The 15,368-nt window shown below is 34.1% G+C and overlaps 1 protein-coding gene across 5 annotated transcripts in view; it reads right to left on the reverse strand.

The window, feature by feature from the left end:
• RBM27 (RNA binding motif protein 27) overlaps positions 1 to 15,368 on the reverse strand; it is a 61,644-nt gene that overhangs the window by 17,000 nt on the left and 29,276 nt on the right. For 3 of the 5 annotated variants that reach the window (XM_027841825.1, XM_027841826.1, XM_027841824.1), the window contains 7 exons: positions 10,225 to 10,389; positions 8,169 to 8,318; positions 6,386 to 6,530; positions 5,262 to 5,415; positions 3,854 to 4,159; positions 3,592 to 3,735; positions 1,009 to 1,128 (listed from right to left, as the gene is read on the reverse strand). In XM_027841825.1, the coding sequence (XP_027697626.1) occupies positions 1,009 to 1,128; positions 3,592 to 3,735; positions 3,854 to 4,159; positions 5,262 to 5,415; positions 6,386 to 6,530; positions 8,169 to 8,318; positions 10,225 to 10,389 (1,184 nt within the window). The remainder of the gene's footprint in view (positions 1 to 1,008; positions 1,129 to 3,591; positions 3,736 to 3,853; positions 4,160 to 5,261; positions 5,416 to 6,385; positions 6,531 to 8,168; positions 8,319 to 10,224; positions 10,390 to 15,368) is intronic. The other 2 variants (XM_027841828.1, XM_027841827.1) reach the window with 1 other exon arrangement.

Raw genomic sequence — 15,368 nt, forward strand, 5'->3', positions numbered from 1 at the left:
ACAGCAAGAAGCTCTCAAGGCATATCCCAAATATGCTTGCCAGAACCTGTATTTATTCTTCTTCATTAAATCTCAATACACTTAAGTATTACATGTAGTTAAAAAGAGAGGATTATTTAAATTAGATACTATATAAACTAAAAACAAATAAGACTATGAAATATATAATCTAACAACCAAAAACATCACCTAAACAGTAAAAACTGTCATATCAACCTTAACTCTTACATAAAACATCACTGCCCTGTTTTCTTTCTCTAAACCTATTAAACTAGACATGGACAAAATAGGGATAAGCAGAATCCAAACTCAATTCTGCCTCTCCTTCCCATTAAGATTCAGCGTTATTGATTTTAGATTGGGGAAATATATAATTTTAACAAATGTGTTATCCAATTGCTGGTTTAACTCCTGAAATGAATCCTCCAACAACAGAGCCAATGTATAGGATAATGTAAATGAAAAAACATTAAGAGGCAAATGAACTCAGATTAAATGCAATGACCCATCTTGGTCCTAAGGAACAGATGGTGATGACTATAGGTTTTCCTGATCGAGGTAGAGAGTTCTGTTGGAACTGTAGGTACAGAATACTCCAGACTCACCACTATGTCAGTCAGATTTACTTAATTGTTTTCCTTTATTATAAAGGAGGATTCAATGGGGGAACAGGCTAATTTTAGGAATGGGCTAGATTGGGAAAGACGTGCAAAGTAAAAAACAAAAAATGTCAACAAAACTGAAAACTGTTTTAACATCCTTTTTATCTTTTCTCTTTCCAAGTATATATTATATAATACATAATGGGAAAGTGAAAAAAAATTTCCTTCTTTTAATTACAAGAATAAAAAATGTATATAACTTGCAATCCTAAATCATGGGAATTTTAGTATTAAATAACCAAATTTAGTAGTGATACTGCAACATAAGATCAAAGGAAACCCCACTCCCCAAAATATAAAAATGACCTTTCTTCTGAATTTCCAAAACATCTACTAAAATTGTTACCTGTTTCTTTTTAAGAACTTCTTGGACATCATGGGATTTAGATGCTGAACCAAGTTTTGGAGTTGTCTTTAAGTTTGTGGAGCTGTACACCATTTTTGCATGGCCTGATGATGAAAATGTCTAAAATATAAGAACACTGTTGCATGAGATCCTAGAACTATATTTATAAAAATTCATTAACATTTCTAACTCTAAGAACCTCAAAACACATTCTCTCTCCTCCACCCCACCCCCCCACCACCTTTCATTGAAAATAGTTTTCTAGCTAAATTTATTTAAAACCAAGCTTGTAAAAATTCATAAACTGGCATGAAAGCAAAGATATAGTATAATCTTTGTAAATTAACATTAACATTTAATTTTCTTTTCTTCTTTTTAAATTTTCAAACATTTTAAAATTGTGAGTTCCAAAATCTATCCCTCCTTACCTCCCCTCCCCTTCTCCCGAGACAGTAAGCAATCAGATATCGGTTATACATATTAATTATGTAAAACATTTCCATATTAGTCATTTTGTACAAGAGTCGAATAAAAGAAAAATAAATGAAAGAAACTGAAAAATAGCATGCTTCAGTCTGTATTCAAACAATATCAGTTCTTTCTCTGGAGGTGGATAGCATGCTCCATTATTAATCCTTTGGGACTGTCTTAGATCATTGCATTGCGACAAATAGCTAAGTCATTCACAGTTCTTCATTGAACAACGTTGCTGTTATTATGTACAATGTTCTGGTTCTGTTCACTAAGCATCAGTTCATATAAGTCTTTCCAGGTTTTTCTGAAATCATCTTGCTTGTCATTTCTTATAGCACAGTAATATTCCATTACAATCACATACCATAGCTTCTTTGGCCATTCCCTAATTGATGGGCATCACTTTGATTTCCAACCTTAGCCACCACAAAAAGAGCTGCTATTTAATTTTTGTACAGATAGGTCCTTCACCCATCCCCTTTTTTTTAATGTCTTTGGGATATAGACCTAGCAGTGGTATTGCTGGATCAAAAGGTATGCACAGTTTTGTAGCCCTTTTGCTCTCCAGAATGGCTGAATCAGTTCACAACTCCACCGACAGTGCATTAGTGTCCCAGTTTTTCCACATCCCCTCCAACACCCAACATTTTCCTTTTCTGTCGTATTAGCCGATCTGATAGGTGTGAGGTGGTACCTCAGAGTTATTTTAATTTGCATTTCTCTAATCAATAGTGATTTAGAGCATTTTTTCCTATCACTATAGATAGTTTTGATTTCTTTGTCTGAAGACTGCCTGTTCATATCCTTTGGCCATTCATCATTTGGGGAATGACTGGTATTTTTATAAATTTGACTCAGTGTTCTATATATCTGAGAAATGAGGCCTTTATAAGAGATAGCTGTTGCAAACATTTTTCCAATTTTCTGCTTTCCTTATAATTTTGGTTGTATTGGTTTTGTTTGTGCAAAAACTTTTTAATTTTATATAATCAAGATTATCTATTTTACCTTTTCTAATGCTCTCTGTTATCTTCTGTGTCCTAAATTCTTCCCTCATCCACAAATCTGACAGATAAACTATTCTATGCTTTTTTAATTTGCTTATGGTATGACCTTTTATGTGTAAATCATGTTCCCATTGAACAAGTTATAGTACATAAATATGATGGACTACCATTGTGCTGTAAGAAATGATGAAGGCTATAGCTTCCGAGAAAGCTGGGAAGACTTGTATGAAATAATACAAAGTGAAGTGAGCAGAACCAGGAGACCAATTTATACAACAATATTGTAAAGACAAACAACTGAAAGGATTAGGAACTCTGATCAACACAATGGCCAACTATAATTCCAAAGGTCTCATGATGAAACATGGTATCCATCTCCAGATAAGGAGGTCACAGACTCAAGAGTACAGACTGAGGCTTTTATTTTTGTTTTAGGGGGAGGTTCTTTTTGTGGACATGATCAATGCATGAATTTGTTTTGCTAGACTATATGTTTGTAATCAGTTGTGCTTTTCTTGCTTTCTCAATCAAGGGGCAGGTGGAAGGGACCAGGAGAAGACAGACAGGAGAGGAAGAGAATTTGGATCTAAAAATAAAATCATATCGAATTAAAAAAAAATTATAATCAACTTAATGACCAACTATGATTCCAGAGGACTGATAATGAGCTATGCTACCCACCTCCTGAGAGAGATAATGGACTCAAGAGGCAGAATGAGAAACATTGCTGGATGTGACCAAAGAGTGGATTTATTTTGCTTGCCTATGCATATTTTTACAGAGGTTTTTGTGTGTGTATGGTTTTTTTCTTTTTGGGGGGAGGGGTTAGAGAAAATAAATACCTATTAATTTTTTTAAAAGCTTCCTGGCATTTTGGGCATGAGGCAACAAAAAACGTGTAATCTATTAATTCATTACCTCATTTCTTATTATTCCACAAAGTAGAACACAAGTTCCTGGAGGGCAGGGACTGTCTTACCTTTATCCTCATAACCTTAATATCTAAAAACAGTGCCCTGCATAGTAGATGTTTATTAAATGTTTGCTCATTTATGTATTACTATGGAGCCTAAATAAGGTAGGGATTCAGGGGAATATATACCTGGCAATCATCTCCAGTGGTTCCACCAGACTGGTTCAATAAGTGTGCTGTATCACCCTGGTTTCCACTAGCTTGCCCAAGGCGATGTTTAACAGGAACTTTGTTAAGAACATACACACCTGGTGCCTGTGGTTTGTTCATCATCTGTATAGATACACAGAATATATAAAAAATACACATAAACAGATGTTAAATTTCTATGAAAATGTTTCTTGAATTTTTACCATTGCACAGGCTCCCATGCTATAATGTACACTCCTACCTTCTGAATACCCCCATGCACTGTGGAGGGTGGAGACTGAGCTACCAGTGCTTGCTGCTGATGGAGGTGTTGCTGGAGATGATGGTGTTGCTGGGACAGGTGAGACAGAGATGTCTGCTGCTGCTGCTGGAGCAGCAGCTGCTGTGTTGGTGGTGGTAATGGTGGCTGCTCATTATTTTCCCTGTGCCACAGAACTCTTATAAAACGGTTATTCAGAACAGCTTCTGTGCTGGAAATGGCTTTTCTGGCCTCATCATTAGTGAGATATTGGATGAGAGCTGCTTCAGGATCACCCTTAAAAGCAACCTACAAAGGGAGAAAAATTAAATAAAGGCTTGTCAGTGGAAAAGGGGGCAGATAAATAAATCTATATAGCATTTAAGAGGGGTTTATGAAAAGTGAGCATGTTGTAAGAAGCACCTGACTATCCTTTTAAATAGACCCACTATCTTTAAAAAATAAAGTAGGGTATTCATTTTCATTTTAGAAAGCAAAAATATTAATTCGAAAGGCTTTTTAAATTTGTCAATGACATGTTATTTACATATTTATTGATGCCAACAACAGTATTACTGATTCTAATAAAGAATTTTTTAAAATTATGCCTTTTTCTTTAAATACAAAATCTCAAAATAGTGATTATGCCAATTCTCTTGTAGTTTTCCCAGAGAAGAAAATTATATCTTTATTTTGTTACCAATACTTAAAAAGAGGTAAAAGATTCAATGCCTAACTCTTCCTGACCTTCAAGCCACCTTCAAATTCAGCATGATGGTCAATAAAAACTCAAACTTCCAAACAGCAAGCTGCCAAGAAAACATTAAATCTACAATCTGACCTTAGAAGACAATATTAAAAATACTTTCTGTTTGATGAAAAGAATTAGTTAAGCCAAAAAGGAAAGCCAAAGATCTCGACCTAGCTACTCAGTACATCAAGATATCCTGGTTAGCAGAGAAAGATAAGACATTTTTAAAAATGCCTAAAATCTCTACAGCCTAGATTGAAAGCTAAAACAGCCTGGCAAAAAGCTACTTATCCAGAGAAGGTAATAATTTTGGATAGTTGAGTCAAAAATATCATCATCAACTGTATTTCTTCCTGGGAGAAGCTGGAAAGGGGGGGAAAAAAAAACCCCAATCTCCAGCACCATACAGAACTGTGAACTTGTCTTTACTGTCAGGTCTATGCAGACTTCTCTTATCAGTGTTAACATTGCACTCTGCAAACACATAGCCAAGAATCCTCCTACATGCTCTTGAGAGATAGCAAAATTCAAGCTAAGAACACACCAAAGTTTGCCAAAATGAAATGACAAAAATGATACACTTACCCTCACTGTAAAGGCACCCCACCAATATCATAAACAACCATGCTCCCCATGCCCCCCACTAGATTTTGGTTTTACCTGAATATTAACAATAGTTCCAAATTTGCTGAAGTGCTCATTGAGCTTTGTAATATTGTTGAGTTCCTGTGGAATTTTCCTGACTTCTAATTTGGTGTTCGTATATTGATTCTTTCTTAGGAATCCTTGTTTACTCTGATTGTTATTCCCTTGCCTGAAAAGGAGAAAATTTAATGAATATAACTTAAAGGGTTGTTCTCTTAACCATTAATATCATAACCAGCTGACAAGGCTGTAAAAGTAGTACAAATAAGCTAAAACTGTCATTTGGTATTTATGCTAATATGCATTTTTTTCAGAAACTCAACTATGCCTGCCAACATAAGCATAGGGAGAAGACCTGAGTTCAAATGGCAAGACACATCTCTTTGTGACTCAGTTTTCTCATCTGCAAGATGATGAGTTGGACTAGATGATGTATGAATTTCCTTCAGTCCAAATTCCCGTAACTTCTATCAATAGGGATAGGGAATTTTGTAGGTGGGGAAATGAAGAAGTGAATTATAAAGCGTAAGGACTATTCAACATAAAAAGGCAGAATTAGCACTAGAACCTAGATGCTAAAAAGATCTATGGATAAGCAACAAGAAATCTACCATTTCTTCTATTTATAACACTCAAGCACACAGGTATCATTTTAAAATAGTCCTTTTTAAATTTTTGTGAAGTTGTGGGACCTTTCTCCATTTCTATTCATGCCCCAATAATTTCTAATACTGGCTAGGGCTTGGAAGGTGAAAAGAATAGAGGCAAATTACACATCTTTCATTACCATTCTGCCTTATGGAATCCCAAGAGATGGATCCCAAGACAGTAGAATATTGTGCAACAACTTGAAAAGTACTATTTGAAGGCATGATTATTCCTTTTAATGCACAAAACTCACAGGCATTGGAAAACATCTATTAGAACTTAATGATGGGGGCAGCTAGATGGCAAAGTAGATAGAGCACCAGCCCTGGAGTCAGGAAGACCTGAGTTCAGAACAATGTGGCCTCAGGCCCTTACTAGCTGTGTGACCTTGCGCAAGTCACTTAACCCCAATTGCCTAAAAAAAAAAAAAGAAAGAAAGAAAGAAAGAAAGAAAACAAAAGAACTTCTTGATGAATAAATGATTGTCTTACTTTCCCATCCAAGGCTTCTTCGTGAGAGGTGCTTCCAAACCACTCAAAGCTCTTTTTCTGCTATCCGGTTCAAGCACTACTCTGGTTATGTTGCTATTAATTGACACGGGAACTGGTGGTTCAGTTTGGATGACAATATTAGCAGCTATAGGAAAAAAAAATCACATTATTGATACTATATCCAAGTATAGTATATCTCAAATAAGCAAAATATGTATATATCAAAATATCAAAATATCCAGAATCAAAATTACAAAGTATTATAAGTAGCATGCAACACTTTTTTCTTTCTAGGATAAAAGGAACTATATAAATATATACCAAAATCACATTAGCTAATATCATTCTGCTCTTACAGAAAATCTGAGCTAAAAAGATGAAAGTTATTATGTAGAAAAGATATACTTTCCCAAATTGGTTGAAGTTTATATTGTAGAATTAGGTTATATTTTTGAGATAAGCTAACCTTATAATAAATTATATAGAGACAAAATAAAAGACAAACAAAAAAATCATCTGTATTTATCCTCTACCTATACTTCCCCTAAATTTTGTTCTACCAAAAGTAGTGGGGCAGGAGCCACAGGCACCTAGGTCTGTGAGTAACACAAAGAGGGCAAGAAACATGGGAGATCAAAAACACAAAAGGTAGGGCAATTGAATAGAGCTGTTCTCCAATGGTGAGTGTTACTGCCATGAGGCCCTTAATAAATTATAATGGTTTATTCTTCTTCCATTAGAGGCTTGTGACCTTGAACATAAGAACCACTGTACCATATTACATTGCAAAATAAGATGAGTTTAAGGGGAAGCATGAACTTTGCACACACCAAATACATAAAAATTTACACCAATTATCCAACAAAGAAGGCTGATTTAAATGCATACAATATAAACATAATGATCAGACTTGAGACTTTTTTCCTGGGTGTAAGTTCTCTACTGCTTTGGAAGACAGTTTGGTTAGAGAATAACATAAAGATAACTTGTATATAAAAAGTTAAGAAGCAAGTATCATCTAAATATTTATGGTTACACTTTAATTTAGTTAGATTTTAATTTAATTTATGGATTAAATTTTAGTTTTAAAATGAAAACACCATGTCCTAAATCAGAGGTCAGCAACCTATGAGGCCCAAGGGCCAAATCTGGCACCTGGGAGGTTAAGCATTTACATTTTTAAACAATGAAACGTAAAATCCATTTTTAGCTCACTGCAATACAGAAATAGGCAGTAGGCAGTATTGGCTGTAGTCTGCCAATTCCTAGTCCTTTGATAAAAATAAAAATAATATAATTGATTAAAATCAATTTAATCAACAATAAGGATATAAACAAGGACTAGACCTGTGATTTCAATGTCGTCAGGATCTCCTAAGTGAGGAAACTCCCTCTACCAATGCAAGCTGACACCTTTTCTTCAATTTTATAATCTTAGAAAGCTGCTTAGAGAACTGAAAGGTTAAGTGCCTTGCTGAGCATCACATAGTCTCTGAAAGGCAAGATCTGAATCTGTGGGCTCCTGGCTTCAATGTCAATTCTATCCACTATGCATCTTTGCCTCTTTAAATATTTAACTTTTAACATGTTTGAAATGAGGGCAATAATTATTCAAAATTATTTGTACTGTAGTTACACAGAACCCTTGAAAATGATCATCTTGAATACACTTAGAATTTAGTTTCCTAAATCTGATACAAAAACAGAAATGGTAATAGATTCAACTTTGCAATGTGTATGGTCTTAAGAATAACTTTAAAGCATTTTTGTAAAATTTTCTAACCTCTTGGATTTGCATCCATATCACCAGATGTCAGGCCAATGAGATTTGGGCGCTGTGTCTGTGTTCTTGAAAAGAACTGTCGGTATTGAGATCTACCAGTACTGGTAATACTAGGAGCTTCTGGGTTATAGCCATCTGGCTCATAAGTATCTATAGGAAAGAAAAATGAGATAATGTTAAGACATTCATAATCTCCATAAAATAAACAAGCATTTCAAAAGACGTTTTTCAACATATTTCATTACATGAACTCTTTTTCTTTCTTTTTTTTTAAAGAGTCTTTCTACTTGTAAGAAACATGGGGAAAAATACAGGTCATAGAAATACTAAAATTTAAATCACACTGAGTACACACTTCCTAAGAAGTAGGTTAGGTTACTTTAATATTCTAATAAACCTCTTCTTTTGATTTTTCTAAACATGGTCAATTTTTTTTAAAAATATGCCTTTCTTTCACTGTTACTCCCAAACTAGTCATTTGTAATTAAGAGTTTTGATGCACTCATTTCTTCAAGGCAAAGAACTTTTTTTAATGACAAACTACTAAAGTATCAAAAATTTGTCTTTATACTTAGATACAAGACTTTATTAGATGAAAAGTGAACCACTCATTTTGTCACAACTGCCAATCTCTTAGGAGTAAAACTCAAAGCTAGCTTAAGTCCATGAACTTGAGTTCAGGTGGAAAAAAGTTAAACCAGACAAATTTAAATTTTAAAAACAAACATTTTTCATTTTTTTTATCATAAATTATTCAAGGCATTCCTAGATTGTAATTATTTATAGTTTCTCAATAAGATAATGTCCTTATTTTAATGTTTGTAGTCAGTAAGTATTTAGAGGGAAATCTGGGGGATAAGAACTTCAAACAGTAAGTATTACAGTGTTTAACCGGAACTTGAAGGTTTATTGGTAACACTGATTCTACTTACTGTGCTTGGTTATTCTTCTTTTTTGCACAATTGAGACAACAGATACAACTGATCTAATATTTAAATTTAATGTCCAAAATAAAAACATACATATTAAATTTTATTTATTAGATATGTCCTATCATGGGACCATTATTTGGTCCGGTGGCATTTCGAACTATTTTACTTTAGAAATAATAAGGTTCTTAAAATTAAGGTTAACTTCCTTTTTTGTATCCCCATACAGTGTTTTATGCATCAAAGGTACTTCATAAATGTTTGAATTGAACCATTTTTCTTCTTCTACCAAAAAAATTTTAAAGCATTAAAGGCAGCAACATTTGTAATCTTGTCTATGATTCAATATCATAAACCATAAATGACAAATTCTCGGTTGACACTCAATATCCTCAACAAATCCACCAGAGTTCATGAGTTGCTTTAAAGAAACTGCATAAGCAAATACTCTTATTCCATTAGGCCTCAGAACATCTAGAATTCTAAAAATCCTAGCTTTAGCTAAATTCAAAGTGTATTTAGAAAAAAAAAACTGTCCTTCCGAGAGTTATAATGAACTAAGATCTAACAATAAATGGAGAAAGTTTTAAAATCCCATGAACTACTCACAAAGTAATCAATGCAAGTGTGAACAATAGTCTTCAATAGGAGGAGAGAGCTTCCCAGGACTACACCATTATTGGATAACTAGTAGAACAATGCAAGTGGACACCTTCCTTATGAATGATAGAGAAGCCAGAAACCGTTTTTCCCTCCTTTTAAAGATAGAAAGATTGACACATTTTTTCCTTATAGTATGGTACTGATTACAAAGTAGACTGTTATGTTCACAACAGCCTAAGGAAAAACTAGTTCACAGAACTACCACTGGATCTGTTACCAAGGCACTGAAGATAAATAGAGATAACAATGGAGATGAAAGATGCACAGGTCCAGGAGGCCTAATCATCTAGCTGCCACTTGGGATAAACTCCAAAGGCAGAAGAGGAGAAAATAAAGTTGTCTAAGTGGTCCAATAACAGCAGGAACTTGAAGCAGTAGTTGAGAGTGGTATGTATCCACTACAGCTGGCCAGTGTAAGGTATAAAGACTCAACCGCTCAGCTTGCCATCTGTAGCAAAGCTTACCTGGGACCAGAGGGGTGGGACTGGAAACTGAGGTTTGGTACCCAATGGAGGATCCCATGAGGTTTCGAGGTGGCACCAAACGAGCTGCCAAAAGAGGAGGCGGTGTCCCCAACTGAAGTCGCTCAGATGCAGTAGCACCATGGTCACGAGAGTACATGGGCTGTCCTACAGAGGAAAGAATAGGAGGGCAACTGGGATTGAAAGTTGTAAAGGGCTTTTTTTTGGCAGAGGTAGTCTCTTTGAGACTTTGAGCCAAGAGAATTGGGGACTGGCAGATGAAAATGATGTAGCTGAGACGATCTATTTTAAGAAAAGGCATGCAAACTGGTAAAGATCCAACATTGTGCACAGGGACAAAATAAGACTTGTATGGTATGACTATAACCAGACCCTCTTCCTCAGTCTCCATTTTTCTGGGGTCCTCCATGAAAAAATGAGGGCTTAGAAGTAGTCACATGATGCTGTATCCAAGGTTAAATAAGCACAAATGGATTGCTTCTTTGGGGGAAAGTGTCCTGAGATTTGATGCATAAAATTTCAGATCCAATGAAGACAGACATGGAGAATGTCACAAAATAAAAATGAATTTCACATAAAAAGATACTCTGAAGTTTGAGAGCAGACAACAGAATAATCAAATAATAAACTGACCCCCCTAAAGTGGGATTATATAATTCTCAAAAGAAAATTACTCTCTCAGTTAAACTAAACTTCCTGTTTAGTCAATATTCTGGTAAAAATTAGCCCACTAAATAGGAAACACATGCAAAGCATAGAGTTGCTATGATTTAACACTAAGAAAGGTAATAGAAAGCTAAAGCCCATACAAGGAGGGTCTACTGTACAAGCACTTAATTGTGCATTTAAAACTAATTAATTTGACTATTAGAAACTGGTATTTCATAGGGGAGATATTTAGGATTTGCATATCTTAGAAGCAATGATGGAGAATGAAATGAAGTCAAATCTTATGGTATAATATTAGGAAAAAGATGTTATATTTTGAGAGAAAAGACCTGAACAGATACCTAGAACATCTTTTTTCCATTGACTACTCCAATATAAGATATATGAAAGATACAAAGCAATTTTCAAATCTTGACGTGACTTGCTCTGAATATCAGCCACTCAGTTTGTAACAAAGGATAGAATATGGTGAAGAGGGATGTACAGATATCCCTATCCATTCGCTGCCTGAATTTATTTTTCTTAATTCTGAGTAACAGAGAAGTTTTTAAAATCCCAAATACATCCTACTGATAGAAATCAGCAACTTCTTCAATTACAGTTTAAGTAGAGGAACACAAATATATATAAGGCACCATACTTTTCCTTCTGTACAGACTTATCCCTCCTAGCTCTACATTCATGATACTATGAAATTTCAAAAAAGTAGGTGAAATGATTATACTATAACAGGCAATATTAAGCAACTAAACCGCTTTAATTCTGGACTTCAAACCCAACATTTCCAAAATTTGCATGATAAAATATCAGTGAAAAAATGGACTTAACAGTGAAAAAGAATCTCCAATAATTTGGCAAGAATTGTTGATGCTTTTAAGCACAGCTTACTATTTTCACCCGAAAATTTCTTGCTGTTAGAGGCATTTACCATACAAAAGAGATAGTAGGCTAAAAACAATCCGAGGAAGAAAGTATATCAGCAGTGAACGTTAGAAATGATTTTGAGGTGAGAATATAGAAATAAGCCAAGTGTAGATCTTTTAAGGCAATGACAACACGAAGATTCTCTAATGATGGCTCAAAAACCAGCTTTCTGCTGTACAGATTTTAATAATAAACTATCAGAAACATGTATTTTAAAGTAACTGATAAGAAAGACCACTTTTCATTGAAATCTCCAGTAATCTCTTTAAACAAAATAAAGCCTGGCAGTTTAATGTAAAAAATATTGAAAAGGGGCTGGTTATGTATTAGAAAATGCGATTAACTTGCTTGCAGTCTGCACAGAGGATAATCTCAAACTTGATAGTTCCAAATCAGTAAGAAATTATCCTTAAATGAGTTCAGATAACAATATGAGCACCTACTACCAATTTTCTGTCAATATAATATGAACTATAGACAGCATGAGTAAGTACCAATAAATGTTCAGGTTTCATCCACTTTGGGTTATTTTCCTACCATTGTTTTTTCCTGGATATGGTTTAGACAAAACGCCACTGTTTTCAGAGAATTGGCTGAGCTCCATTATTAAAAGTATTCGGGCTGCCAATAACTTTTTAAGTGAATGAGTATCTCTGAAAAAATTTCAAGGTGAGAAAACAATCTGTTGATGATTACAGAGTCTACTGAGACCTGACACTATTCTTCAGAGACATCAAGATTTAACATTCAAGAAAACTAATCTACATCCTGCAGGATTAAATGAGGAAATTCCTGAGAAACTAATAAATGTAGTTTCTCAAAAGCTTAAAAACAGTTAAGAATTTTCTTGTCAGAAAGTGTTCTGATGATGACTTTCTAGAAGATGTCAATTTAGTTATGCGACTTTAGTAAGTCACTGGCACCTTTAATGGCCATAAGAATTATTCTCCAAGAAGTTCAAAGTGTATTACTGCAGAAGGGAATCTGTAAGAGGAACTATATATTGGGGAGGGCAATGAGCTTGCCAAATAAATATTATTTCTACTACATCTTTCTCACAGAATCAAAAACCAAGAATGTATACACAACAGGAAGTAACCAAGCTAAAACCTAGAATCATAAGCTGTATTAGTGACCTCATCTCTATGTATGACTTAAAAACAAAAAATAAATAACAAGATTGAATTATTAAAACTGAAGGTAGTAGATCATCCTTTTCAGAGATATGATGTTAGTGTCACTAGTGTTATACAGAACAGACTATGAATATCCTTTAAGTTTCTGATATTTTATAACACTTCTGAAGAACATAATAAAATATTCATAGTGGCCATGTGAATTTAAGCAATAGCCATTTCCAAATCATGTCTATCTGACTGCCCACCACTATCAATGCCTGTAGTTTGGCAGAAGTATAATTTATTTTTAAATGCTTGATTATTTTCCTTCTGAAGAAAGGTGATATATTCCTATAGCTTGAATGAAGGTCTTAAGGGTTTTTTCCTAGGAAAGCAATTAAATTTTTTAGTAACTTTTTAAAAATTGAACTTCTTGTTAAAAATCCAAAGCTGGATCATGTAGAAAATTGTAAGGATTCAGACTAACAATAATAATAATAATAGTTAACATTTACATAGCACCTACTATTTGCCAGGCACTGTGCTAATTACTCTAAAAATATTATTTCATTTGACTACCTGAAAGGCATTCAATTCAGAAACACAAGTGCTAAATTAAACTCAGTAGCTGGGTAGTATGAAAGTAGAATGGCTTCAGATCAGGATTCTTAAGAATTTTCCCCCTATAGAACAGAAAAATCTTATGTTACCCAGGTTTATGGCAAATTCTACAAAAACCCTAAGTTTTGAATTTCTCCATAGGTTTGGAAAAAATGGGAGAAGGAAATGCATCAAAAATGTAAGAAATTTTTACAATCAGAATCTATAATATTCCCATGCTGTCCATTCACATCTCCTTTTTAATACAAATATTCCATGACTTCAAAATTTTCAGCTGTTAAACTACTACTACTACTGCTTTCAAAAATACTCACTCAAGGAACAAAACAAAACTGTCTTCTTACAGATCTTGGCTGAAACATCCACTTCCTAAAGCAAAATATCACAACAGTGCTGTAGAAATCTTATAAATCTATGGCACTGAAATGAGTATAATTGCAGCAGTCTAAAAAACCAAACTATATAATAGTTGAACTCTTTAATGTGCTGTGAATACTTGTAGTTCTAAAGAATGATTCACAATTTTAAGTTAAATTGTCAATGCATTCTTTTTGAAAAAGACAATGTTTTTTAAAGTCACAAGTCCAAACGTACAATGAAAATAATTTTAAAATAATCACAGTAGCTAATTCAATATGTATCATAAAATTATATAAGTGAAACTTTGAAAGAACCATCGAAATTGTGGATACAATAGTGAGGATGAGCCTGGATAAACTCTTCCTTAAAATGTATCCCTCGGTTTCAGCTATATTATTTTTTGTTTTCTGATCAACCAACAATTCATCCATACTGAGCACTCGCCACTGTACTACTAACTGGGAAGCACAAATATCACAATCCTTGTCCCAAAGGATCTAGCAATCTGTTTGGGGAAGCAAGATTTGTACCTCTTAAATAGAGAACAGTTTAATATATAATTAAGTATATAAATGTGTGATACAGGTTTTAAATTATGTATGAGTAAAGAAGAGAGGGAAAACAAGAGGATTGAAAGAATCTCAGAAGATGTGACTTGGGCTTCAACTTGAAGGAAGGATAAAATTTAGATGGGCAAAGGGAATGAGTGAAGGTATACCAAGCTTGGGACAATAACATGAATGAAGAAAAAAAAAATAAGAATAAACATGGTGTTTTCCTGAAATACTGAGGAGACTAGGCCAACTAATATAAAGGTACTTATTTGACTAAAGGTTTGATCTCATTATGGAGAAATTAGAATACTAGAAAAATTAGTTTAAATTTGACTCAGACAAAGGAGTTAATATTTGAAATGGTATCTAACAGGAACCATAAAGGCTTCTGACCAAGGGAATGACATGCTGAAAATGACTTTCAGCAAAATTAATCTGGCAGTACACAGTATGGATGAAAGGAAGGAAGCCTATAGTCATTAAATTTAGCTAAGAGATGCTGCAATAATCCAAGTATGAGGTGATGTGGGTCTGAATTAGAGTAGTACAGGAAATAAGAGAGAGGGAAGAATCAAAGATAACTCCAAAGTTTTGATTCTCAGTAACTGGTAGTTGGGAGAATCATAGTACTATCCATGAAAACAGGGAATAATAAACTGGTTTAGGGAAAGTAACACATTTGGTTTGGGGCATGTTCAATCTGACATAACAGAAAGATATACAGATAGACAGAGAAGTAGATACGTAGATAGGTACACACACACATACATATATTTCAATATGGTAAACAAACTTTATGACATGCAAAATTACATAAAGGATGACATATCTACAGCTATTCTTCTTAAATTACCATTTCCTCTATCTCACTTGTATCCTA

This window comes from Vombatus ursinus, unplaced genomic scaffold, assembly GCF_900497805.2.
Source record: "Vombatus ursinus unplaced genomic scaffold, bare-nosed wombat genome assembly UNPS02014863.1, whole genome shotgun sequence".
Classification (NCBI taxonomy): Eukaryota; Metazoa; Chordata; class Mammalia; order Diprotodontia; family Vombatidae; genus Vombatus; species Vombatus ursinus.